Genomic DNA, 26,994 nt, shown 5'->3' on the forward strand with positions numbered 1-26,994 from the left:
CACACACACACACACACACACACACACACACCTTACATCCCTCATCTCAAACCTTGCCAACATCAGCCCTCATCCATCACCTAAACCATTACCTTTTACCTTGTTGACATCACACTGCACACTCGTATCGGTCTCTTCATCATTTACAACCTGTTCCTTTATGCCAAGAGGCTGCAGTTCTTTTTATTAAAAAAAATAAAATAAAATAAGATAAAAAAATAAAATAAGTCTTCGAGTTTGATCAGGGTGACCTCGGCTCACTGCAAAGGAGAGACAGCATACGGCAGGAGCAGCTTGCTGTGACCTGAGGCTATCAAGGGTGCCAGTGCTTCGCCTAGAGAGAGAGAGAGAGAGAGAGAGAGAGAGAGAGAGAGAGAGAGAGAGAGAGAGAGAGAGAGAGAGAGAGAGAGAGAGAGAGAAAAAAAAGACAATTCAGTGGTAATTATTGATCGTAGTTAGAATGTGCTTAGAACTCATATTCACATATATATCTGTAGTATATGTAGTTCTATTGAGGATAATCCGTAATACAATATAAAGCAGTGTTCTGTGTAAGGATTTACTTTCGGGCAAAGTCGCAGAGGCCTCAGCGAGTGATAGACTGCCATCAGGAGTCGGGTGTTGCCACAGGACCGCTGCCATTTGCCTGGGGCCCAGCACTGAGTTCCAGGCACCCACTACCATCGACCCCTCTGCTTGGCGTGCTGCCTCACACGCTTGGACATACGTTAGCAGTGCCTTGGACCACACTGCTGGCGTCCCATGCAGCTGCATCGTTTGAAGCTCGTAAACTCCTAATAACAAAAAAAGATGGATAAATTAATTTACAAAGATATATAGGGATAGATATATAGTAGGAAAGGATTTTTTTAGTTTGACTACTTGCATTTTCCTCCTTCATCCTTTCTGCTCACCCTTATTTGACGGGAGACTTATTTGGCGTCCAGGAAGTAATGTCAAGAGGGCATTGTCTTGGCACGGCATCATGCTCACAATACGAGAGAGGTAACGCTTTATCCATTCAGGGTCGGCCGCCAGTTTTGCCCTTACACCTGCCCGCTCGCTCAAGCTGCCTACAGAGTCCAAGGCACAGTGAGTGTATTAAAGGAATCAACTTTGAGCATAGTCGCATACTGTAGATGCTATACGGACTTTCATTATCATTATTATTATTATCATTATTATCATTACATTTGTCTGTATGAAGGTAGCTTGCGAAATCTCCTCTACCTTAATTCTACCTACCGTACTCCCAGATGTGCACTACTTGATTCAGGCCGCCAATCTCTGAGGTCCAATAGCCGACGAGTTTGGAATGGACAGTGCGGAGATGGAACTCTTTGGTGGTGAGGTCTAAAAACTCCCGCATCTGTATAGAGACAAGTATCATTCTTACTTAATTAAATGCGTAGTTAAAGTAGATAAAAAGCTGAAAAAAAAACAAAAGACGAGTACAAAAGAATGAGATCATATTGCTTTCCTCGTTCAGCTTAGACAGCACCTCACCTTATCAGCATAGACCGTGTACGTCCTCAGCTCGTACACAGGTGGTCTTGCCCCACTCTCCTCCCCTTGACGCTGCTGCTCGGCGGCTCCTATCTAAAACCAGAAAATGTGATAAGGATGGATCAATGAATAAATAAATGAATAACAAGTGAGAAAAAATCTTAACTTTAAATATCGTGAGTGAGCAAAAAGAAATCCCTTGTAGCTTTAAACATCATGAGTGAACTAAATAAGAATTCATTCGAGTTTTAAATATCACATGAGGAAAAAAAATCTCTTCAAGCTTCAAATACCGTAAGTAGTGTTGGCAACCTGCTTTCAGTGGGGAACTTCGCCACTGTCAGACACTTCTCTAAACTTCCGTGTTTTACGAATATCTCGCTGTTCATACTCTTGGCAGGCCACGTACATAACTACACGAATGTACCGTTTAAGAGTATGCCATATTAAGTATTGGACAGAGAATGCGATAGAAAAGTGACCGACTGTAAGATTGTGGAGGTGAAATGACCTGAAAGGCTGTCAGAAACGCAGACTTTGTGGCAAACTACATATACGTAAATTTTAATAGTAAATCTTTAAAGTTATTATTATTATTATTATTATTATTATTATTATTATTATTATTATTATTGCTATAAATTAACAAAAGGAAACTGAGATACAAAAACAAATGTATTTTAAAATTAATAAAAAAGAATGAAATTAAGTTTTAAAAGTTTTAGATGGCTTGGCAGGCGGCAACATATATATAATCCCAAACAAACAAAGGACTGTTTGACTAAGAAAAAATACGATATTATATCAGGAAAGCAGATAAGCTCTCTGACAGCAACACCACTTCTGTTGTGCCGCCCTCAAGGTGTCCATGTGCTTTGTAACACTCAACAGGGAAGACTCTATCAGAAGTACTCATGACTGCGATGACCAAATAGGGGACGCTATAATAGTAAGTCTCTGGAGATGTCTAACAATGTTAGATAGATTAATTTAACATATTACTGTGTGATGAACTTAAATTACTATAATTTATGTAACTTCTATCACTTAAGTGAAAATAATGAAAATGTGTATTTTTAAAGATAGAATTATGCAAATAAATAAGAGAATGAAAAGCGCTCTCTACTGGGATTTCATAAATTTTGGTTTTTACTCAACGAAGAAATATTTTTATCATTATTGAATTATGTATATTATCATATACATCGGATAATGAAAACTTCATTGAAGTATAGCATCAACTTGTACACGAGATAAAAATGCATATATAGCTGGTTACTTTTTAACACTTTATCCACATTCCTGAGAGACGACTTTAAGGCTAAGACCATGAACTATAAGTCTTGATGTCTCGAATTCACTGGAGGACGAGAAAGAATGAGGAAAATGATAACGCATAAGATTGTGTGAGACAAAAATAGCGACACATGAGCAGTGCCGCTTAATTCAAACACGTAAAGTACGAGTAGGTAGACAAGGGGGACGGTATGACTGAACCCACGTTTACACTCCACGTTTCAAACACACGTCATTCTGGAGTTGGGCATCATCAGTGACGTCACTTCGACGACCTGCTAAATATCCTTCAGTGAGACCGAGAGAGCGCTGTTGCTACTAATAGTGTGCAACATTGCTCTTCCGTCTCACGGATGGATATTTGCCAGCTTAGGTCAATTTTTTTCCGGAGTGACGTCACTGATGACCAAGGGTTCTATAAAGGCTCCTTGCTGATGGCGCACTCTCTCTGCAGACGGACGTGTGAGAAGGATAGTGTGAACCCGGCTTGACTTAATATCTTGGTAACTATATCATAAATTGGTGTCGTCAGTGGTCCACAAGGTTATACTGCTTACCTGCTAGTCCATTTCTTGTCAATTTCATATTAATGTTGCAGTTCCATCATAACATGTGATTCATGTCAAATCTCGTATGAGCACTGGATTTACATAATTTTAACCATTCACGTAATGAAATAATCAAATACCATATAACACTAAGTAATAGGCTTCAACTGCTGCTGTTCATATTCATATTCAATAGCACGACGTAGGCCTAATATAGCCATCAAAGTTAATTTCCAACTATGCTACAGATTTTTTTTTTTTTCCAGTGTGCACGTAAATGTGAACTATAATGTCCTACACACACACACACACACACACACACACACACACACACACACACACACACACACAGATTAACTTCTCTAGACAACAAGAGCACAAACCCATCATCTTAGTACCTCAAAATTAACACTTACCGTGAACCTTCTGCTGAACATATTTTGTCTCCCATGGTTCCTGATCATGGTGTGCCTAACGTTCACAATGACACTCATCTTGGCAAGGAAGAATTATGAGCAGTGGCAAGGAATCACACACTTGTGGTGGCCGCCGTGCCAACTTCGCCCAGCAACAGCTTACAGACTGATTCTGGTGAGAGAGAGAGAGAGAGAGAGAGAGAGAGAGAGAGAGAGAGAGAGACTGTTTATCCAAGGTCACTCGTTGACTAGTCACTCCACTGTATTGTACACTGTCTCCTAACGCTTTCCCCTTCTCCCTACTTTTACGAATACTTCTAGCTCCCACTACCGTCCCTGCAGCACCTCCATTTAATTTAGTTTGCCTTTTACAATAGAATGATAATCTCTCTCTCTCTCTCTCTCTCTCTCTCTCTCTCTCTCTCTCTCTCTCTCTCTCTCTCTCTCTCTCTCTCACCCGTGTGTGTGTGTGTGTGTGTGTGTGTGTGTGTGTGTGTGCACGGTAATCGCAGAGTTTGCACAATGCATGTTGCATGATAACGCAATGGTAATTAATGTATTTATGTGCGAATGCCATGCACGCACTGTTGCAGCCCTACCTACAGGAAAGCACCTAGCATATACTAAGCAGCGTATGAATTATGTATGAGTATGGTTGTATGGTTCATGTGAAAGTATATTGCACAACCAGAAGAGAAACTATATGTAACGCTTCACCTCTTTATCCATGCTTGGTTTTTGAATAATGGGCATCGTTATTCCTAAGTATTATATCTATTACCTAGCGGACCAAAAAAATACAGTACGGAACACTTGATACATCGGAACAAGAGTTGCACGTGTCACCATAGTAACTTCTTAAGTTTACTTTATGACAGTTCTACTGTTGCTATGGTAGACGGACATTGTTCTTCTCCTAAGTCTATTAACAGTGGTGTTCCTCATGTTTCCTACTCTCAATTATTCATCAATGAACTTCTAACTCAAGCTTCTTGTCCTATCCAATCCTTCGCTGATGATACCACTCTGCACTTTCCCACGTCTTTTCACAGAATTAAACAGTTCATGCAGGGAGCCACAAAACGCCTGACTTCTGATCTTTCTAAAATTTCTGATTGGGGCAGAGCAAATTTAGTGTTGTTCAATGCCTCAAAAATCCAATAAATCTATCAACTTGACACAATCCAGTTATTTATGTCAGTTTCTTCAATGGCATTCAACTGCCCCCGTCTTCTACATTGACATTGAACATCCTCTGTCTTTCCCCCCCTATTAATAGTCTAAATTGGAAACTTCATATCTTGTTTCTTTATAAAACAGCTTTTATGAAGTTCGGTGTTAGTCGCCTCAGCCAGTTTTTCTTGTGGCTTGACTTGAGTTATTGAAGAGGGGTTTTTTTAAACACAAAAGGAAATAGAGCACAGGAGGAACATGATGAAACAACAAAAATACTACGTAAATTTATCCGTAAATAATCCACAAGACTGCAGACATTAGAAGATAAAAAGAATCCATCAAAAAACAAAACAATGGAAACCGTTGCAAAGGCTGATCCCACGGCCATTCCTGAGTGGCATGGAAGTGACGTCTGTCAACGCGGCGGGACGCGCGGTGTAGTGGCTGCATGGTATGTGCCAATGATATTTGTCACTTGTTAGCCCTCTGATGTTAGTAGTGGCTGAATATAAGCGGCTATACCTGGCGAGATCGACAGGGAACCACAATATAAAGTCACACCAATTGTCAGCATTATAGGAAAAGGAAAGTGAATATACATGCTAGTTTGATGCTTAGGTTTTAGTCATGAGATTGGCTTATTCTTGTTTTCGTTGGGGATTTGATGGGCCGCGTACACCGTGAGACTGGCGGTGCTTCTGTTATGCAGAGCAAGTATAGGGACTTAGTGGTAAAGAAGGGTTTCACGATGAGATGAGAAAAGCATTGTGTTTCATGTGATTCCCAATTTTTTACTCCCCATTCCAGACTCGCACTGCCCACATAGTCGCAGTCACTCATCCTGTGATGATATCATCCCACACTTCACACTGCCATACAGTCACAGTCACTCATCTCGTCACAAGCACTCATTCTTTGATGACTCCACTTCCTCAGGGTCATCCACTTTTGCCTCTTCTTTCTATCATCTTGATGTGGATCTGTGCCACAACTTGATTTGGCAAACCACCCAGAGTTAGTTTGGTCGTCTTCAGTATCTTTTATCAGGTTCAGGGCTTTCTGTTGGATGACAGCTAAACTCACTGGGCCATTGAACATGTTTACTGATCTAGATGTCACTGCTTCTCTACTAACCCAGATATTGTCTATGTGTTGCTAAACTGTTCTGAGGGTGCTCTGTCTCAGACCGAGGGCTTGCAAGGATACAGAAGTCTTCTGACCCTTCTCACATCTCTGAAATTTTTATTTCTGTTCCACGGTCTTCTGCACCTTCTTTGCTTTATTAGAGCTATCACTGGCCTTGGGTGATAATAAAATATGATTCTTATCCTCATTTGTTGTGATGGAATGAGATTAAAGATGCTTGGTGTAGTTAGTGAGGCTGCTTACAATTGAAAGGGAAGAGGAAGTGGTGTGCTGCCTGGCAGTGGCTAGTGAAACATTGGTGGATTGTTTGGAGATGCAGTTGTGCTGGTTACACTGGATACTCATTAAAGTGAACATACCACACAATTTTTATTAAACTTGGTGTATGTTAAGGTTCATTAGACTGAATTCATGCAAAGAAAAAGCCTGTCTATATGTAGAAGCTATATCATTACAAAGACTGAGAGCACTTCCATAAGAAATGCCCCCTACAGGTCCCCAAGTCGGTGGCCATTAAAAATAGGATTGATAGGAAGTACATAAGGGATTCTTCAGCCACTCAGTGGTATCTTAAAAAATGTACATCTTCTGGCAGGACTTTTAACTCGGGTCTCCAAAATTGCTATTTCTGAGTATTGACTACTAGGCCATCACCAAAGTGCTGTACTTTAATCTTGACTGTGTACTAGTGAAAGGTCTTCAAAACTAAATATAACCAAACATTATTACATACATACATATATACATACAAAGAGTAAATTTCATACTCTGTCAGAAGGAGAATGTAAGGTTTATACCTAACTCTTTTCAGATGGAGGATATGGCATTTGCAGATTATGACTATGAATTTGCTCAAGATGAAGAGGGTGAGGACTATTTAGATTACTATGATGAGGTGAGTAAATTTTCCAGTCAGAGTTTGAATATATATATATACGAGTATATATATATATATATATATATATATATATATATATATATATATATATATATATATATATATATATATATATATATATATATATATATATATATATATATATATATATGACACCACTTACTCCCAAGAAGGTGGCCACTGCAGAGGAGCTTCCACCTCCTCCTATCCAAACATTCCTTTTTTACTTGTTCAAACACTTGTACAGGTCTCCCATCACTACTTTTTTATGTAAAATACAAGTCAACTTTTACATTTATCATAATGCTTTTTGCAATTTTTTTTTATATAAAATACAAATAAATTTTTGTTGATATTTGTAGGATGTATATGAGCTTCCAGTTGGAGAATCTTGGGAGGAGGAGGAAGAAGAAACAAATATGTCAACTGGAGCTTCCATGTCAGAGCTGTATGAATACTGTGTTGTGCCCACTGTGTCAGACTCTTCACAACACTTGTACAGCCTTTTGGCATGGTCACTCATCTTCTTACTTACAACCAGGATAGGTAACTATTTGTCACACTTTGGCTTATTGATGAACACAAGCATGATCCTTAAACTTTGGCATTCAAAAAGTACTGTAGCTCATAGAGAATTAACATGTTTTAGTAATATAGTAGTAGGCAGAACTTAACTTTTCACGAGGAGATCCCAAAGGCAAGTGAGGAAGACACATAACAAACAATGCTGGGTGTTGAGGCCTATGTCGGTGGTGTCAGTGTCTTGGGTATGAAAGGAACGGTGTTCTGGGTCAGTGGGGTCTTCAGTATTCATGTCTGTCAATTGAACATAACTACACCCTACCAGTCCTGCCACATCAGAGGTTATATGGAAACTTGGATATTTAATTTGCTCTTAATTATTTACTTTAAAAATATCATGGACAGTACTATATGCATAGAGGTCAAGATACCTCTCAGAAATAATACTATAATTTGCCTTCAGAAAATGCAAAACAATCTTTGTCAGTGGTTGTCTTAATTCTTGAGATGAGCTGGTATACCATGCATCACCATCATCATCATCATCACTATCCTCATCTGCCACCACTACCTCCTCTTCTATCTTCTTTTCCTTTTGTTCTCCTCCTCCTCCTCCTCATCATCATCATCATCATCATCATCATCATCATTCTTTTTTTTTTCTTTTTTTTTCTCCATAAAGGATAACTGTAGCATAATGGGACATTTCACTGCTATATCTATGATTCTGGTAAATTCAAGTTATTAATCTCTGCTTTGCCAGATGCCTTAGCAGGGATGTTAAAATGATGATAGAAGATGTGTGTACCTAAACCAACAACATATACTGCTAATTTGTGATGAAAATGTGCTGTTGTGGGAAGAAACCTTGGTGTATCCTGTCCTTTTAATACCCTTCCTATGCACTTTAATTGCTACTTCACCACATTAGGTATGTATTACAGGTTTTCACTGGTTGTAACCTTTAACTGCTTATAAAGATGCTGGAGGAAGGCAGACAGAAGCATGTGTGTAACTGGAGTTAAAAGAGTTTATCCCACATTTTAAACTGTTTATGCATGATGTGTTACTAAATTAAGCATCAATTAATTGGCAGTATTGTGTGTTCTTTCTCTTTTCATGCTCTTCCATATGCTATATTCGCTGCATCATTAACTTGTAATCTACATTGTGATTAAGAGATAGATTCATTTGCATTTGAAGAGGAGGAGGAAGGGAGGTGAGAAGTTTGTATTGTTTTTTATCCATATGCAGTATACAGTATTTGAGTCCGATCATGTTCTTATTTCTATATATACACAGTTTCTTGATTGTGATTATTCATGTGTTCTTATAGAGCATGTGTTCAAGAAAAAAGTAAAGTAAATAATTGATTGTTTGAGTAGGCCTGCAGCAAGAATGTGTGATTTTTATCTAATATTTATTTGGATGTTATTGAAAGAGAAGTGAATATGAGAATGCTAGATATAGGTTTGAGTCTGGATATTGCTGCTGACACAGAATGAGAATCTGAAGCAGCTGTTGTTTGCAAATAATACTGCAGTGGTAGCTGATTCAGGAGAAGGAATGAGAGTGCTGCTGAAGAAATATGAGTGTGAGTTGTAATGACGACCAAAAATCAATCAGGTCTTGGCGATCATCTTGGCCTGATGAGTAATGTTTTCGATTTACTATGAGAGTTCTGACAGGTTCAGTCCTCAGTTGCTGTCTTTACTCCATGTTCAGACTATTTTCTCATTATTTGCATGGTTCTTCAAAGCTGGATTATGACACTATGAAAGGATGAAAATGAGAGTGAATGGGATGAAGACTAAAATAATGAAGCTTATGAAGGAGGGTGATGGTAGGAGAATGAATGTTGTTTTGAATGGGAAGTTGCTTGTTAAGTTAGATTGTTTCAAATACATATGAAAGGATAGCATGGAGGAATAGAAATAGAGATGAATGAAGCAAGAAAGGTGAGAAGAGAATGAATGGAATGGAGAAATTAAATAAGATATTTTGTTAGATGGGCTGGAATGAAGAGATAGCTGACAAATATTAATGGAGAAGATTGAGGAGGTCTGTATTCTTCATTAAATTAGAGATATCACAATATGCAGTACATGTTCTCAGCCGCCAGAGGTCCATAGTGTCTTCTCTCAAGAATGTGGACATTGTTAAGAATTACCAGTTATGAATTTTTATTTCCTCTCATTTATGAGTTAAGGCTGTTCGTACTTCAAAGAAGTTTTTGGTGTCCAGTGTATGTGATAATAATAATACCACTAATAGCATATCTTCACTGAGTAAAACCTACAACATTTTGATCGTACAAGAAATCCCCATGGAGAACCCTTTTACACATGTTAAAATAGCCAGTTCTTGCAGAAAAGACAATGTATGAACCAAGAACTTAGGCCAAATAATGTAAAGAAAACATATACCATTGTCAGTGATTACTGAAATAATGGCATACATTACGAAATAGCGTCATCCTTGGGGAAAATCCTGTCATGCTGCCAGACGCATGACTATAGTTTTTTTAGGCAGTGAGTGCAAGCTGCATCACCATTTTAATGGAAAGTGAAAAAGATGTTTTGTGGGAGAATTTCAGTATATTTAACATATTTTCTTATTAGATATTCCTGAAACTACAGATGAGCAATATTTTGAAGATAATAATGATGATGGTAAAAATGAGGATGATGATGCAAAAGGAATAGGAAATATAAAATAAACTACTTCTGAAAAAAATAACAACCTTAGAATATATAGGAAACTTAGAATGAAGTCATGGTTATATTTGCGTGTGGATGCTTACCATGGCTCCCCATCCCCCCCCCCTTTTTTTTTATTTATCTGTTTTTCATTTATTTTTATTCTCCTCATCCCGCAGTTGCCATCTCATTAGTCTACAGCCTTCCACCACAACACTGTATACTCTACTACATTGTTCACTTTTCTCGTAGTACCATCATCTACTGTTTTATTAATATTTATCATACACCAGTTTTGTCTGCAGCTCAGCTCTGAAAATAAAAATCTAATGCTTATTGAGCTTGCGATCAAGCCAAACACACAAGGCATCTTATATACTGAATGCCGGCTATGGCTGAGATAGTCCTGCATTCTGTTGTTTCTACCATTCCACCTCTTCCTCTGCAGGTGTACCTGTAAATCATCTTATGTTCAAAAATGGTGTTTGTTATGAACAAGCCTCACTCTGCACAGACTTCCACAAGGTAATCACCATTTTTATTTTCTCCTGCTTCTTTACATCAAATTTTTTATGCTGATCATTTGTCAGACTTCAAATATTATTAAGACACTCATCTCAAATTATGTCCTTCATCTTCACTTTTTTATAATCTATGTGTAAAGGTGCATACTATTATGTGTGCAGGCTTTAGCTTAGCATGCTTTCTTTTTACACTTCATTTTCATGTTCTGTAGCTACTTGGGTTTCATGTTTTCAGAGTTTTTTATTCGTATTACCTATGTTGTTGATTTCTAAATTATACTTCTGTTTTTTTGCACTCTCTTTTTGAGCTTTGCACACTCACTTTCATCAAATATTGTGCAGGTTGAGTTGGTGTTAAAAGCCATCCTTTGATGAGTAGGTGTCTGCCTTGGAAGAAGAGTAATGTTTCAAGTGAGTGGCATAAGTGTGTGCCCATGTGGTCTGACTTTCCCTTTTTTAAAGTTGAGGAAGGTCATAATATAAAACATAAATTTGTGGTGTTGGATTCATTGAGTGCTCATATGATTTTGTGTGCATGATGAAGTGTGGAATAGACATGAGGTGAGGTAATGTTGTAGTGCCATTGGAGCAAGAGGCATCCCTCCTACCTTCCTTGTGTATAAAAGCTAGGCATCCTTAGGGATAGAAAAGAAAGGTATAGTGATGTAAGTACCATCAAGAAGAGGAGAGATCTCTTAGGCCATATCTTACAGTAACAATGGTAGCTAGGCACAGGTTTCATGTGTCCTTTATGGATATAGCTCATCTGTGGGAATGGAGCCTTGCAAAATAGCTGTGGTTAGCTTTTTTTTTTTTTTTCTTAAAGCTACTAAAGCTGTGTTGCACTAAATAGAGTTATATGATGATTTACCATGGCAGCTTGCTTACAGGTATGATGAAAGGATCACTGCAAGGCTTCTTTCCTCATCTCATGATAGGACCATGAAAAGTAGGCAGACAGACTTTGCTGTTTATGACTTCATGCAAGTTTCCTTATTTGAACACAAACTCAGTATCCCCCTGAACTATATATGCTGTGTTGTTCTGTCTGATTCTTCAACACTTGTGATGATGCAAATTATTTGGAAAGAAAATTATTTTAGAGAGGATAATGGGAAGACAGAAAAGGAGGAGAAAGGGCAACTGGTGATTTGTAGTATGAAAAAGAGCTGACATACATGTGATAACTGTTGTGAGAAGGTGATATATGGAAGAGAAGCTGTACTTAACTGGTTGCATCTCATATGTAAGACAGGTTGAAAGGAGGATGCATGTATTGTCTCTGTATGTAAAATAAAATAAAAAAGTGAATGGATTAAATGTAAAGAAGTCACTTGGCAAACCTTGTAATAAAACTACTTTAACAAATTAAGAGTGCAGAATATCAATTATATAAAAATCAATGTCCTAGAAAGAGATCTTAAGTCTGAGAATAGAAGATCATGTAAAGAGTAACAAATGGAACAGTGTTTTAAGTTGCATTCATATTCATATGTAAGGATAAAGCTTATAACAGATTAGATGAAAAGTAAATTTTGATGTATAGAAAGTGGATGGAATGAAATGAGTGAAAATGTAATGAAATAAAGCTACATTTTTTTTTCTCTCTCTCTTCATAAATATGCTAATACACTATGTTAAAGTGAAGAAAGTGCATAAAAAAATTGGAGGCAAAAATATAAGGTGCACACTCTCTCTCTCTCTCTCTCTCTCTCTCTCTCTCTCTCTCTCTCTCTCTCTCTCTCTCTCTCTCTCTCTCTCTCTCTCTCTCTCTCTCTCTCTCTCTCTCTCTCTCTCTCTCTCTCTCTCTCTCTCTCTCTCTCTCTCTCTCTCACACACACATATGAAAAAAAAAGATTATATATATATATATATATATATATATATATATATATATATATATATATATATATATATATATATATATATATATATATATATATATATATATAAGGAAATTGGAAAGAATACAGAGGCTAGCAACAAAGTTGGTACCAGAATTGTAAGATTTAAGCTATGAAGAAAGACTTGAAGAGATGGGATAACCAACACTACAAGAGAGAAGAGAAATAGGAGACCTAATAACAATGTACAACTTAGCAAACAATATAGAATAGACAGAAATGACTCGGTACCACAGATGGAGGAGGGAGATAGACATACGAGGGATCATGGGAAGAAAATAAAGAAGAGTGGATATTTGAGTGACATCAAGAAATACAGCTTCCTCTATCAAACTATTGAAATCTGGAATTATTTAAAGGAAGAGGTGGTTGTGACAAGCAGTGTACACATGATTAAAGAGAAACTGGATAAATATGGATATGGAGACAGGACAAAATGAGCTTTGGTTGGTGCCCTGTACAGTACAACTTGATAAATATACACAGACACGCACACACACTAGAAAAGAGATGAATGGATCTTTCACAAGTTCATTCAACATCAGAAGAATGGGAGAAGTGTGATGAAATTTTGATAAACTGCAAAATCTGCAATTAAAACATCTTGACATGACCATATTGGCAAAAAAGACAAATTACAAAGTACCAGAAGATATGAAAAAGCTGTTAAATGAATTTGTTGCTGGTATGTTTTTACTGTTTTACCAATAAAACTCTTGCCCTTTCTGCAGTGGGTATATATACAGTACATAAGTAGAGCAAAATTTCTACATACATAGATAAATAAAAAAAAATAAAAAGGAATAAGATTTTTTATTCTATTTATTTATTCTCACTTTGGCTTCTATTTGCCTAGCAGTGAATAGGTACAGGATACAAGCTAAAGTTGTGATTTTGCTTCCTTGCAAGAGGGGAGGCAAGGAATCCTTCCCATCTGTTTATCTTTGTTCTTTTGAGTGCATATTGTGTGTGCATGTGAGTGCTGCTTTTAAGACACCAAAAATGGTCTATGCCACATTCTTTGAGGTAAACAAAGCAAGATATGAAAAATAAGATAAAGTATATGTATTATTTATTTATTTATTCAGGTATTTATTTTTAGCTTCAGAAATGGTTAATATGAGATAAATGCAAGAATGTTAAGAAGAGGTTTGAGAATACTGACAAGAGAGTAGAATTTGAATATAGCTCTTGTTTGCAGGTGATATTGCTCTAATTATTTGTTGAAAGAAGATGAACATTGAAATCTATTTAAGAACATTGTTTACATAAGATCAATTTTGAACAAAAGTAATCATGTGTGAGAGAATGATACCAAGAGAATGCTTCAGAGTGTGATTGTGTGCACAAGTGTGTGCCCCTGGTATCTTGTTTTGGCCTCCTCTTTGCAAGATTATAGATAAATTGAAGTGGTTAATGTGTCTATCCATATTTTTCCTTCCTCTGATGGAATGAGCAAAGTTTCTTACATCCCTGAACAAACAGAATTCTCTTTGAAGTTCATCATTCACAGAGTGTTACATGGAATTGGTTACAGATTTGTTTCCTTATTCATATACATATTGGAGTTTTCATGTAAAAAAAAAGTCAAAAGACTTTGTTAATCAATTACTGAAATAGAAAATATGATTGGAAACATTGTCGACTTTCACAATGGTTTCTTAATTTCAAAGTTGCTTATATTCTTGTTGACTTCCTGTGATTCAAAATGGTGATCAGAAATTACAAATTAAAGATGCAAAACACATTCTTTGCATACCACCTACCTGTTGCTTATTTCTGTTGATAAACTTCCCTCATACAAAAATGTAAGTTTTTAAAGATATATCATTAAGGTTGTCTGCCATATGATTGAAATAAGGATTTTGCTTTATTTATTTCATTTTTATGTAGTGCGGCCGCCAGCTTGGCTTGTGCACCTGATGTCTGCCACGTGTGGGGGTATTGTGACCTGGGGAATGTTTGGCCACCGCTGCAGCTATATGGTCTGTCTCCTGGCCGTTGGGGGACTTGTCCTCTCACTGTCTCATTTTGTACTTAAGTCTCGCCGGGGTCCCTTCACCTGTGTGTCATGTGTGGCCTTCCTCATTGCTTGGTGAGTTCTTTATTATTTTTTATAATTTTTTATGACTAAGTGTTTCCTGCATGTCTGTTGTACCATTTGGTGTAGGAGCCACCAATGTAAATGATCCAGTGATTTTTTGGTATCCCTGTACTATAGCCATGTACTTGTATTCCATCAGTGAGCTCTGGTTGGCTGATCCGGTTGACTGGCACAGCATTCGAGGCCCACAGATGATCATTCTCATGAAGGTAGTATCTGTTGGATTCGATCTAGACTCATCATCTCTGTCTAGACTGCCCAATATCTTGGAGATGGTTGGGTACATCTTAAATCCTGGCACAGTGATATTTGGCCCTTGGATATCTTTTTCATCATACAAGAGGGTCCTCCAGCCATTTTCCTGGGTAAGATTCATGTTATACTGACTGAATGCTCTAAGACTAACTGCAGATATTTGCTGCATTTTCATTTCATTCTTCCTTTTGTTTCTTTCTGCATAGAACATTTTGGATTTTTCTTCGTACTTTACAGTTGGTCTCTTTTACCTTGATTTTTTTCCTGTCTTATGTAATTCCTGAACTACCACGTAAGTTCCCTTGGCAAGAGGAACATTTCATTATTTTGTGTCCATTGTATAAGATGGATGAAAGCAGTGTTGGGAAGTCTTATACCCAGGATTCCTATTTACATTTCCCTGAAATATAAACCAGGAGCTGTTATTATTCTTATTACATGTAATGCCTGATTTATTGGATGAAATTTCATATTCATATAGGAATGTGCAAATTATGTAATCACCTGTGTGATTTGACCATAATGAAATAACAATGACTACATAGTCTACCCTCTATGGAGTGCAGATGGTATTTTGAAGTTTCCACACTCATCAGATTACACAAAAATTTATATATTCTTGAGAAACCAAATCTGTCAAAATTCATCATGATTTTTAATGTATATATTAGTATCTACCTACTTATTTGAAAAAGTCAGATCCACAAGAGTTTGTTTTGGTATCATGTTCTAGGACTTTCAAAATAATCCCTTACTAGCAATCCTACACAGATTAGGCCAGACAGTGTCACACACACACATTATCCACACATTTTACTTTATTTACTTATTTATATTTGATTTATTTATTGATCAATTACATTTATGTATTTGTTTAATTTATTTATATTTCTTATTTTTTTTGTCATCAAAAGATGAGATGATAAATGAAAAAATTACATGTTACAACTTGTGTCCTCCACAGAAATAAAATGAGTGTCTTATCCCCACAGAACCTGAGGCTGGTATTGGGAGTAATCATCCACCTTATTACTTGTATGATTTTCCTCCTCCTCTCCACCTGCTTTGCATTGTGGATGGTGCCTGATTCAATCAATAAGTAAGTATGATTAAGATTGTGGTTTGTTCCAGTAACATTGTGGTGACAGTAATGGCAGTGGAAAAATTATGAATTCATAATTCTTTTATGTGGTACATTTGTGTATGCAGGTTCACAATGCTAGCAAAAGATCTTCATCTCATTTCTGAAACTCTGTTTACCTTATCTCCCTTTACTATCTCTGTTTTGCCTTACGTTTATTTTAATTGCACGTCTGTTCTTAGTCATGTGTTATCACCATCACTTTCTATGATTGCACTGTGGGGTAAAGCCCCCTTCAACCTTTACTCATTTATTAAGCAGTCCACTTGTTCCAAGCCACCCTAGTTTAACTCTTTATTCCTTTATTCAGTTCACAGTCTGCTCTGCCTTGTAGCATTCCTTTGTTGTTCCAGATTTTTGTCTGCTTCTGAATTAAATATGTTCTCTTCTTATCTCTCCATATAATACCAAGCCTTGGACACTAAGATTCTAGGTTTTCTGTCATGTATTAGAATTGGTAGAATGTATTGATTACATAGACTTTCTTAACTATTTTGGAATCCCAAAAGTCCAATGATGTTTACTCTACTCAGTTTGGCAATCAATATTTTTGCCTGAAAATGTTAAGTTTCTGCCTGATCCTGGATGTTTACTAGACTTAATCTGGCAATCACCAGTATTCAGAAAATATTCTGGACTCCATCACACAAGGAGAAATGAGCCTGAATCTTCCCCAGAGACTGATAAGAATACCATGCTTAGTGCCCTTGCTGCCAGAGACAGAAAACCTTACAACATAATTTTAAAGTAGTATTTTGCTTTTCCAATATTTTATTCAATTTTATTTCTAACACCATACTCTCTCATACCTGTGCCATTGTTTTCCTGAGTCAAGTTTTTGGACAACAAATACTGTAGATGTGTAGGCAATGAGTGACTCTTCACTTCCTAATAAAATAAGTGGAATGTGTTCTATTTTATCTTATATAGTTCATCTTTACTTTGACAGAAGTCTCAGCATTATGCAAAACTAGAATATGATTATTAATTTCCTTTCTTTATATTCACAGATGGGCACAAGCATTCAGAGATGCATTTTCCTTCCGATCTAGTCATTACTTTGTGTCGTATTTAAGTGTGACTTCTGCCCAGCTGTCTGGGCTGGATATCAGAGAGGTAGCCAGACCAGCTTATATTGAAATTCCTCGTTCATTAGTGGAAGTGGTCGTGTACTGGAACATGCCTATGCACTACTGGCTAAAAACCTGTAAGTTCTTTGGTTTTGCTATTCTGGGATTGAGCACCAACTCTTGCCAACTGCCTTCCAAAACATTATCTTAACCTTCACTTTGCTCCTTGTAATCATATTAATCTCAAACATTAGATTTGAGACAGAAATAGAGGTGTTGAAAATTTAAAGGAGGATTCACCACATAAAACAGTAAGCTACAAAAGTAATTCTAGCTAAAAGTTTTATCTTAAGAGAAATTCATTCCTGAGTAGTGACGTTTCATTGATAATTCCAGTATATTATAAGAAATAAGAAATCAGGATTCTGTACTTTTTGTTTTCATTTAGGAACATGAAAAAAATCTCCTCTTTCCAGATATTTTCAAAACTGCAAGAAACTGGTTTGGAATATTCTGGGCAATACTCTTCACCTACAGTATGTCATCTCTCTTCCATGGACTCAACTTCCAGCTGGCAGCAGTGCTTTTGTCACTTGGGTTTTATACTTATGTAGAGCACTCATTAAGGGTCAAGCTGGCCAGCATTTTTGATGCTTGTGTTCTTGCTAGACCATGTCCAGAAAAGTGTCATCACCAGTATAAGAGTAAGTATAGAAAAAGCAGAATTCTGTATGTATAAAATTATATTTATGTACATGTAGGTCACCCATAGTATGAGAATCTATATTTAGCTCTCTTTGTAAGCCACAACCTTTTTATGCTTTAGTCCTTTCACTCTCATATACTTTATCACTCCTTCCCATATTCTTGATTCCAGCATCTTTTCCACAGATGTATAACTTTTTTTATATTTCATGAAACATGCAAATATAGACTCTTCTGATGTGTGTACCTTCTTGAAAGAGTTAGCAGGAACAGATCATCAATATGAATGAGACTATTTATTTGTGAGTGTGTGCATTGTCTCTTTTGAGTACTGTATTATGGATATGATATTTGATTAAGTGTTGATGAAAAGAATGTTAGAAAGGGTGCAGAGTGAACGATTTATGAAGAGCAGTATTGTTTCGCACTGGGTGTATGTGGCCAACTGTGCCATGCAAAAGATCTTGGGAAACTGTTGTCTCTGTACACCAGAGTGATGTCCATAGAGGTACTTGTAATCAAGACTTCTCACTGGAAATGAAGAGGACGTTCTCATGAAAGGCATTTTAAAAATTGTGTTCATAATCTTGTGCCATCTGCAAACTTTTTTATGTAACCATTTGGTCAGACATATTGGTGTATAACCATACATAGGTAATGGTTGAGGGTAGGTGTATATGTGTGTAATATTTAATAGAATGTGCTGATCTTGTAAGCTACATGCATGAAATGAAAGCAATTGCAGGTACTAAGTTTTGATCTTATTTTAGGGAGTATGAGGGAAAGTTCTTATGTTTTATATTTACTTTTACAGAATGGTCATGGATTGGAATTTTCATCAACATTTCCTTCTCTGTGTTGGCAATGGTGCACCTTGCCTACTTGGGCATCATGTTTGACTCCAACTCCCAAGAGCAAGAGACAGGCTACAGTCTGAGTCATACACTCAGTAAATGGGCAAGTTTAAGTTATTCAAGTCACTGGATTATATTTGTATGCTACATCATGTATATTTTAATATAATATCTCAAAATATTTTTAATTATATATTTTATATGCAATTTTATAATTTGCCATGCAAAAATCTTATTAACTTTAATTCTTGTTATTAAATTATCTGGAGTTTTGTGTATAACTTTAGCCAAATTGAAAAAAAAATACTTAAAAGAAATAGTATTCTGTTAAAATTTCATATCCCCTTACAATTTTTTTGCATTTGTGCATTTTATGCTTTTTTCGTGATATTGGATTCCTATACTATGCCTTTTTTTGCAGATGCCATTTGTATTAAATTCAGTAATTATTTTCTTGTTGATGCAAAACAATAGTGTATTGTTTAGCAAAAAAAAAGAAAAAACAAGGAATTATCACTTACTGTGGTATCCTCTCCGTAATGTCCAATAAGAGACTTCTTAACATTTTTGAACTGCAATCTGTTCCTTGATCCATTGAAGGCCTTTTAAGTCCTCAAATTAATTTTTGCTCAAAGATAGAAATGTTTCATCAGCTTTATTCACATAAGTTATAGTATTTCCTGCCATTATTTAAAAATGTAGAAAGTATACACAATTGACAAATTGATCCAAATATAAATATCAAAGGAAGAAATTGATTTGACATATAGATGAAATTATTAGCATATTAGATATATTGTTTCATATAAATACAGTGGAACCTCAGTTCTCAAACTTAATTCCTTATGGAATGCTGTTCGAAATCCAAAATATACAGAAACCGAAACTATTTTCCCAATAGGAATCAATGTAAAATGGATTAATTGTCTTAGTGGCTTATGACAGATGCTTCTTCAGCCAAGATGGCCGCTCCACAACATCTCCAGCTCAGAATTATTTTTCCAGAAAGGATGTATTGAATGAACTTAGCGACATGGAACTTATCTGATGTTGTTGTTTAGACTGTGCAGGTATTCTCTTTGTCACCAATCTACAGAGTAACACAGAGAGGAGTAATCCACTTATTGTCAAATTGAAGATGATCTGAGAAAAGCTACTGGGAAAATGTAGTTGTGTAGTAGTGATGGTGTTGTGGGTCATTGAGAGAGCCACAGGTGGCTCGGGATTATTTAGTCTTATGATTCCTTTCTTCTAACTGACTGTCTTCAGCTTCTTTCTCATTGCCACAGTGTTGCATCTCCTGCTGTCTTCTACCACTATTTTCATGCTAACTGCTCTTCTGATCTTGCTATCTGCATACCTCCCTTCCTCTTATACCCATATTGCACAAGACTTTTCTTCTTTCTCTCATCCCTTATCTGTCCACCTCTCTAATGCAAGAGTTAACCAGTACTCTTAATCATTCATCCCTTTCTCTGGTAAACTGTGGAACTACCTGTCTCCTGTATTTCCTCCTTCCTATGACTTGAACTATTTCAAGAGGAAGGTTTCAAGACACTTATCCTTCAATTTTTTATGATTCTCTTGACATTTCTTTTGGGATTGTCACCTCAGTGGGATTTTTTCTTTTTATTGTTTCCCTTGACCAATGACCCTCTTAAAAAAATAAATAAATAAATAAATAAAAAAAGGCCCTGGGTTAAATAAGCCCCATCCACTTAGATGACATCATGGCCTGCCACTAATCATGTTGTTTCCTTCTGAGAGCAGACACCAAATTGTGCATCATAACTTTGAAAACATATGTCTGCAATTATATACTTACCCTAACCATCTGGTTATGCATCCAATAATGATTTGTAACACAAAAATACAATCATCCTTCCATATTGAGCACTTACAGATTGCACTTTTTCTACAACACATTTAAATTTTAACTTCCATCCATACTGCACACCTGCCTTCTAGATCACACACCCAAGCCAAGCCCACACACACACACACACACACACACACACACACACACACACACACACACATCTCATGTACACACTAGCCCTGCATGTGGGAGTGATGCTTTTTTGGAAATGGGAGAAACAGTATGCATAGAAGTTCATTTGATAACTAAAAGAGGGAGGTGGACAACTTTGATAAGTTGACTCACCCTCCACCTCTTTCCACCCTCCCTGAATAGCTAATTAAGTTTTACATTACATAACAGTCAATTCATTAAAAAATTATGGTTTGCTGTTGTCCAAGATGTGTAAGAATATGAAGAGATATTAATGAAATTATGACTTCATTTGTATCATCCACATTATTTTTGATATTCTTATCATGACACATTGTCCTGCATTCAGAAATATAGATTTATAACTTAGTCATGAATTGCACAAAAAATAAAACTGTGGTCAAGAATTTCAGTGTGTGATGTACTATATATTTATTTTGTGATGCACAGCTTCTAGTTAAATAAATAAGTACATATATTTCATAACCAAAAATGCATTCTGAGTAAATTCAACAGTATTTATTAAGTGACAGGTGAACATGAACTTCACTAACATTCAACAAGGTAAAATTTCTAACTATAGTGCTGCACCATGTGTTGCTATTAAGTGATCCTGCAAAAAGTTATAAAATTATTTTCTATCAAGTTGTGATACTGATCCAATGGCAAAAGTCAAAGGCTGAGTTCACATGTTGGTCTTAAGATGGAGTGCATCATCAGTGACATCACTCCATCAACAGGATAATTAACTGGAGTTGCCAAATATCCTTCCATGAGATGGGAGAGTGCTGTTGCCCCATAAATACTAGCAACAGTTCTCTCCCATCTCATGGAAGGATATTTGGCAGTTCCAATCAGTTTTCAATCAACAGTGACATCACTGGTGATGAACACGTCAAATGGGTAGTGTGTAACTGTTTCTGGGTTCATCCAAAAACTTGTCCAAACAGCTTTTTCACTCCTGAGATGACACACTTTTTTCTTTCAAAATATCCAGAAAACATCTAAGATATTTTTAAGACTCGGGAGCTAAAAAGTCATACTGGTCTTTCACTCAATATTGCAGCAATACTTCTTTGGTACTGGTAGTTTTGATACCATAATGAATCACCAAGATTCTTAGCATCTTGATTTTCAAATATGTTCTGAATTAGATGTGAAAATAATATCCAAATTTCATGGCAAGAAAACGGTAACTGATATTTTTTTTGTTTAATTTAGTTAATATATAAATGATGGTAAAACTACTTTTCATTAGCTGGACATACAGGTGTGCTGTCATGGTCAAAGCCAGAGCTTGTCTTGATATTACATACACAGTCATAAAAGGAATTAAACTTCTGAGCACTGAAAATAATTTAGTAATATCTTGATAATGCAACCATTCTTACACTACACCAAGACTGTTCTTGAGCTTCCTTGATACTGTGCACTGCTTCATTGAATCAACTTCATTGTTTATTTGCCCACAGAAATAGTGTAGTTCTTTTCACAAAGTGGTCAATTCAGGATATAATATTAAGAAACCACATGCACAACTGGATTTCTGAACACAAAAATCAATTTACACTATAATCAAGCCATCAATTAATGAATAACCAGACATCCGGGATTCCTAACGGAATGGTCACACCAGGATCCTAAAAGGATAAAGGATGTAGCTAAACACCACAAGAAAGATAGTTGGAAACATACCCAGATGAAAGTGACAACAGGAAGTCCAGACATTAAAACTTTTTTCACAATTATATTAACAACAGGTGGAGTCAACCGTTTCATTACCATGATTTTTACATCAAGCTCAAAAGCCAAGCCATGTGCACAGTTATCTAACATCAAGCTCCAGCTTTAACTATAAAAACAGGCCCCTATTTCCATATGATGAAAAGTAAGCAATTCATACAAATGATGAAAATAACCATGTCAGCTACCCATCAACATTCTTGTTATGTAAAATTTTAATATTTTCAAGTTAAAGTCTGTTTGCTATGATGCACAAACTGAGATGTAGTGAAATTTAATGCAAGATGTTAGGCATTTAGATCTTAAAAAGTATTTCATATCACAAGAAAGTATTATGCTTTATTATGATTATGAGTTTTGCTAATATGGCCCACCCTTAGTTAAATCAATACCTTCAATACTGCACAACTGTTGTGTGTTTTAGTGTGGTATAATAAGAGGATTTTTCTTAACCTCAAATACACAATTATTCTGTTGTAACCTAGGGTGGTCTCTGGTAACAAAAGATTTATTCTAAGCTTATTTATAATAACCAATAATTAATAGAGCTTGAGATGCCCAGTCACCTGGTCTATCAAGTCAATTGGGCCAGGTCCAATACCCACTACTGTTCGGGACCCAGGTGCTATCTGGGTACGGCCAGCATCCTGGATGACACTCACTGTCAAACCAGCCTCCCGGGCCAGTGCTGATAGGTCCATTAGAGAAGCTTCATCATCTATTTTTACAACAACCTGCATCAAATTGAAAGAATGAAAAGTTAATTACGGTTCTTTTCTTAATAACAATGCTGTAAGGTAAATTAGAATGTAATGTTATATGTTTAACATTTAGAACAAGTCCTAACTCAGACCTTGTCCAAGATACATTACTTACATAGGATTGGGTACAAAGTGGAATTAGACTTAGGATACCATCTCATCTATGCCTCAGAAACACTAAACATGGCTAAAGCAAAAGTAGTGATGTCTCCCAAAATTTCTCCAATGAATGAAGAGGTGTACTAAATGAATCAAGTAATATCACCAAGATGGAGAAGGGCTTTCAGTTATAACCGTTTTGATGTAGATGCCTACTGCAAGAAGCACAGTAATCTCCCCTGTGCTGAAAGTGATTACATCTTGTTACCTTGCTACAGTCACAGGTTAAATGTAGTCTTATAAAGGAAATTGTTGCACACTACAAATCCCAATGCTCAACACCACACAGTCTTATTTTGCTGTGTCAGCCTTATAGATTATTAATATACAGGTGCAGAGTGGGACTGTGGGATTGCAGTAGGTGAGATAGAGCTGAAATTGCACTTTCAGCTGAGTTCTCTGGAGGTGGTGGAGTAGGTGTGGATGATGGTGATTTGTCCTACATCTTGCAATGTCTTCAACACATTTTTCTTAGGCCAATTCTTTTATGTAGATAATTGCTGTCACATTTAGGATAGTTCACATATTTTGAAACAAAAGCCTAGTATAATAATTTCTTGTATTTATGAAGGGAAAATTAAATTTCTAACCTATGAAAACTTATATATCTTGTGCTTACCTTTGGTTGACCATTCATCTCCCAAGCTCTTAGAAGGTTCTTGTTTCGTTTTTGCAATTGCTTGTAGGCTTTGAGAGTGGCATGTGAACACTGAAAAAAAAAAATATATATATATATATATATATATATATATATATATATATATATATATATATATATATATATATATATAAAATTTATAGGTTTACATTTAGTATATAAATTTCTACAAAGTTACAAGAGAGGATAGAAAATAAGAGAGAACACTACATATTAAGGAACAAAATGATGTTGAGGTAATTTACAATGCTGCTTCATTTATCATTGACTCCAAGAAGCACACATGGTGAGCTGAGTCTCCTGGTTCCAAGGCCACCTCACACCACACCCTACCTTCAATGACTAATATCCCCTGCCCATCAAGAAGAAAGTATACATGGATTTACAGTAGGTCAAAAGCTTTGACCTTTTAATACAGCAAGGACAAAGAACTAGCCCAACCTGAATGTCTATGTTGCTATGTTTACCTACCTTTGGAGAAATCCACACTTGAGGACAGAATTTCAGTTTTGGTGATTATTAATACCAATCTTGATTACTAATCATACAAGAGCTGCTTATATATAATCTACCACCTCATTCCTCTACTTCCTATGTGACTTTCCTTTCATTTAGGACTTTCTGGTCTGATGATAATCCTATAATTGCAAGAAGCTATTCACCATACCCTGAGGTTGTTTCACCATCATTTAGGTACATCCAAACATCAATAAAGAATGACTTTAAAACTTATAATCTAATATAACCTGTTCTACACTGAGGCTCAATCCTTTGAATGGAAAGTTTCCATTTATTCATACTCATACATAGTATCATTGCACATTCCATTACTGTAAACTATAAGTTCCTTCTCTCTCTTTGATATTTCAATACTGTCCTCTAATGATATAGAGGAGGGACCTTCCTTTGACATCCATAGCATTCACCTCACCTCTGTAATATATTTTTCCTTGTCATCTAATTTCTTATCATTTCCATGTGACCAAAACATTTGGACCACCTCAACCACTCCACAAACCTTGTCCTCATCTTTAACAGGCATATCAAATTTTTGCTTACAGTAAACATAACACAAAAGGGAATGAAAATGAGGTGCTGCATGGACTAGTTAGGTTAGGTGGTATGGAGTGATGTAGATAAGAAAAAAGTGAAAGATGAGAGAAAAGTGAGAGATGTGCAATCATATTGTCCTCTACCATATGGAAATGCATAAAGGCACATGAGTGGAAAGTGTGTAGGATAGTGAGGGCAGTGGGAGGAAGAAATGGTGTGAAGCAGGAGTTCTCAACCAGGGGGAATTTCAAGTTTTCAGGGGGTTGGGAGGGTAGGGGATTGGGACCACAGATTGGCAAACTCAAACTGTTAAAATGTTGATATTTTTATTGCCTTTGAGCTCCCCAGGCCAGCACAAAATTCAGCATACAATGGTTACCTGCTGCAAGCAGCCTATGAAACTGTTCACCACAAGGTCCTGAACCATAAGGATCAAAACTTATTACCCATAGACAGGCCTGCCACAAAGGAAAGACAGGTGCCACCAAGTGGTCCATCTTCAAGTACCCTTACAAAGGCTTACGCTTTCCTTTGAGTCCTAGACCTAGCCTCCAGTCAAGAGTACCCCCATCCCCTTTCAGTATTATATGCATATTATTTGGACAATCTTGGAAAGGAGGGGGGAATGACATTCTGGCATATGATGAAAGGGGTGCATGGGACAAACAAGGTTGAGAACCACTGGTGTAAAGTATGTGTAGATTTGATCAACTGTGTGCACCTGTAAAGGCAAGGACTGGAGAAAATGAGACAATAATTCTGAAATTATGTGAATAAGTGACAGGAAAACTTGAAAGGAGGGAGGATAGTCCTAGTTGCAGATGAGAATAGAAAGAGTTGAGACAGTGAGATGCCAGGTGTGGTGGCTGAAAGAAAATGGGCTGTAGAAGTGTTACCAGAAATATGTTTATTTAAGCCCAATATATTTAGTCTCAAAAGTTACATAAGTAAAAATCTAAACCAAAGTATATTTCACATAAGGCTGAGAATATAGTGTCCACATACCTGAGCTGCAGCTTTGCCTTTACCCATTTTGAGGTCATTGCGAACCACTAGAACCAGTTTCATCTCCCCGGATCCTTCAGCAAGAAAACCATCCTGGAAACAAAATAATGGAGCTGTGAATAATGGCAATTACCACTGCCAACTGGGATGAGTTATATATATATATATATATATATATATATATATATATATATATATATATATATATATATATATATATATATATATATATATATTCGGGTACGCGGCAACGAACAATGTAGTGTTTGTTATTGTAAATATGCGTTATAAGCAGCGCTTTTCTCCTCAGACTTGAGATTTCCCAAATGTGACCTGCTTTGGTCACATTGGGGTCTAAACCCCGCTTTCCCACTAAATCCCCACACTTGTTTGTCCTAGAGTGGCGGCAATAAAATACATAAAGAGCCACTACTGGTACGATTTACTAACAGATATTCTGTGTCGACTGAACTCACACTATCAATAAACAATATAAAGTCGCCCTTGGAATTCCCATCACACTTACCTCGTCCCAGTCCTCGTCATCCGAGTCGTCTGCGCCGCCACCCCCGCTGTCCATCATGTCTTCTGGGTTTCCGTTGTCACTCAAGAAAGAACCACGAGCGAAAAATCCTATGCACATGCCCAATCCAACGCCTACCATCACTCCTGGTTGGCATAATAAGTCTGACAGCACCGGTATCATCATCGTAGACACGTTGTATTGCTTTGCGTTGCGTTGCGAAAGTTTTTCCCCTATAACGGCGCACATTTTGCCTTGATCTTGAACTGTTTTTTTATTTAGACCTTGGATGTGACCAAGTTGTTATATTATTATCT

The 26,994-nt window shown here is 36.6% G+C and overlaps 3 protein-coding genes across 6 annotated transcripts; 1 reads left to right on the forward strand and 2 right to left on the reverse strand.

Moving 5' to 3' along the window:
• Positions 1-189: 189 nt before the first annotated feature.
• LOC135114066 (protein NipSnap homolog 3A-like) lies at positions 190-3,909 on the reverse strand. The gene is made up of 6 exons (XM_064029744.1): positions 3,767-3,909; positions 1,507-1,599; positions 1,246-1,369; positions 915-1,073; positions 564-794; positions 190-334 (listed from the first exon to the last, which is right to left on the reverse strand). The coding sequence occupies exons 1-6, from the start codon at positions 3,842-3,844 to the stop codon at positions 258-260; spliced, it is 762 nt and encodes a 253-aa protein (XP_063885814.1). The 5' UTR covers positions 3,845-3,909; the 3' UTR covers positions 190-257.
• LOC135114065 (protein-serine O-palmitoleoyltransferase porcupine-like) lies at positions 2,360-24,037 on the forward strand. Of its 4 annotated transcripts, none has more exons than XM_064029741.1 (9): positions 2,360-2,455; positions 6,900-6,983; positions 7,349-7,532; positions 14,529-14,730; positions 14,879-15,104; positions 15,987-16,093; positions 17,146-17,342; positions 17,682-17,909; positions 18,725-24,037. In XM_064029741.1, the coding sequence occupies exons 1-9, from the start codon at positions 2,375-2,377 to the stop codon at positions 18,931-18,933; spliced, it is 1,518 nt and encodes a 505-aa protein (XP_063885811.1). In that variant the 5' UTR covers positions 2,360-2,374; the 3' UTR covers positions 18,934-24,037. The 4 variants fall into 4 exon arrangements, with proteins under 4 accessions (XP_063885811.1, XP_063885813.1, XP_063885810.1 ...); XM_064029743.1 differs by lacking the exon at positions 2,360-2,455 and adding an exon at positions 3,096-3,305; XM_064029740.1 differs by lacking the exon at positions 2,360-2,455 and adding an exon at positions 3,813-3,941.
• LOC135114067 (peptidyl-tRNA hydrolase 2, mitochondrial-like) lies at positions 21,193-26,933 on the reverse strand. Its single transcript, XM_064029746.1, has 4 exons — positions 26,681-26,933; positions 26,155-26,247; positions 24,058-24,147; positions 21,193-23,252 (listed from the first exon to the last, which is right to left on the reverse strand). Exons 1-4 carry the CDS (start codon positions 26,924-26,926, stop codon positions 23,058-23,060), a joined length of 624 nt encoding a protein of 207 aa, XP_063885816.1. The 5' UTR covers positions 26,927-26,933; the 3' UTR covers positions 21,193-23,057.
• Between the last annotated feature and the right edge of the window lie 61 nt (positions 26,934-26,994).

This window comes from Scylla paramamosain, chromosome 27 (genome assembly GCF_035594125.1).
Source record: "Scylla paramamosain isolate STU-SP2022 chromosome 27, ASM3559412v1, whole genome shotgun sequence".
NCBI lineage: Eukaryota > Metazoa > Arthropoda > Malacostraca > Decapoda > Portunidae > Scylla > Scylla paramamosain.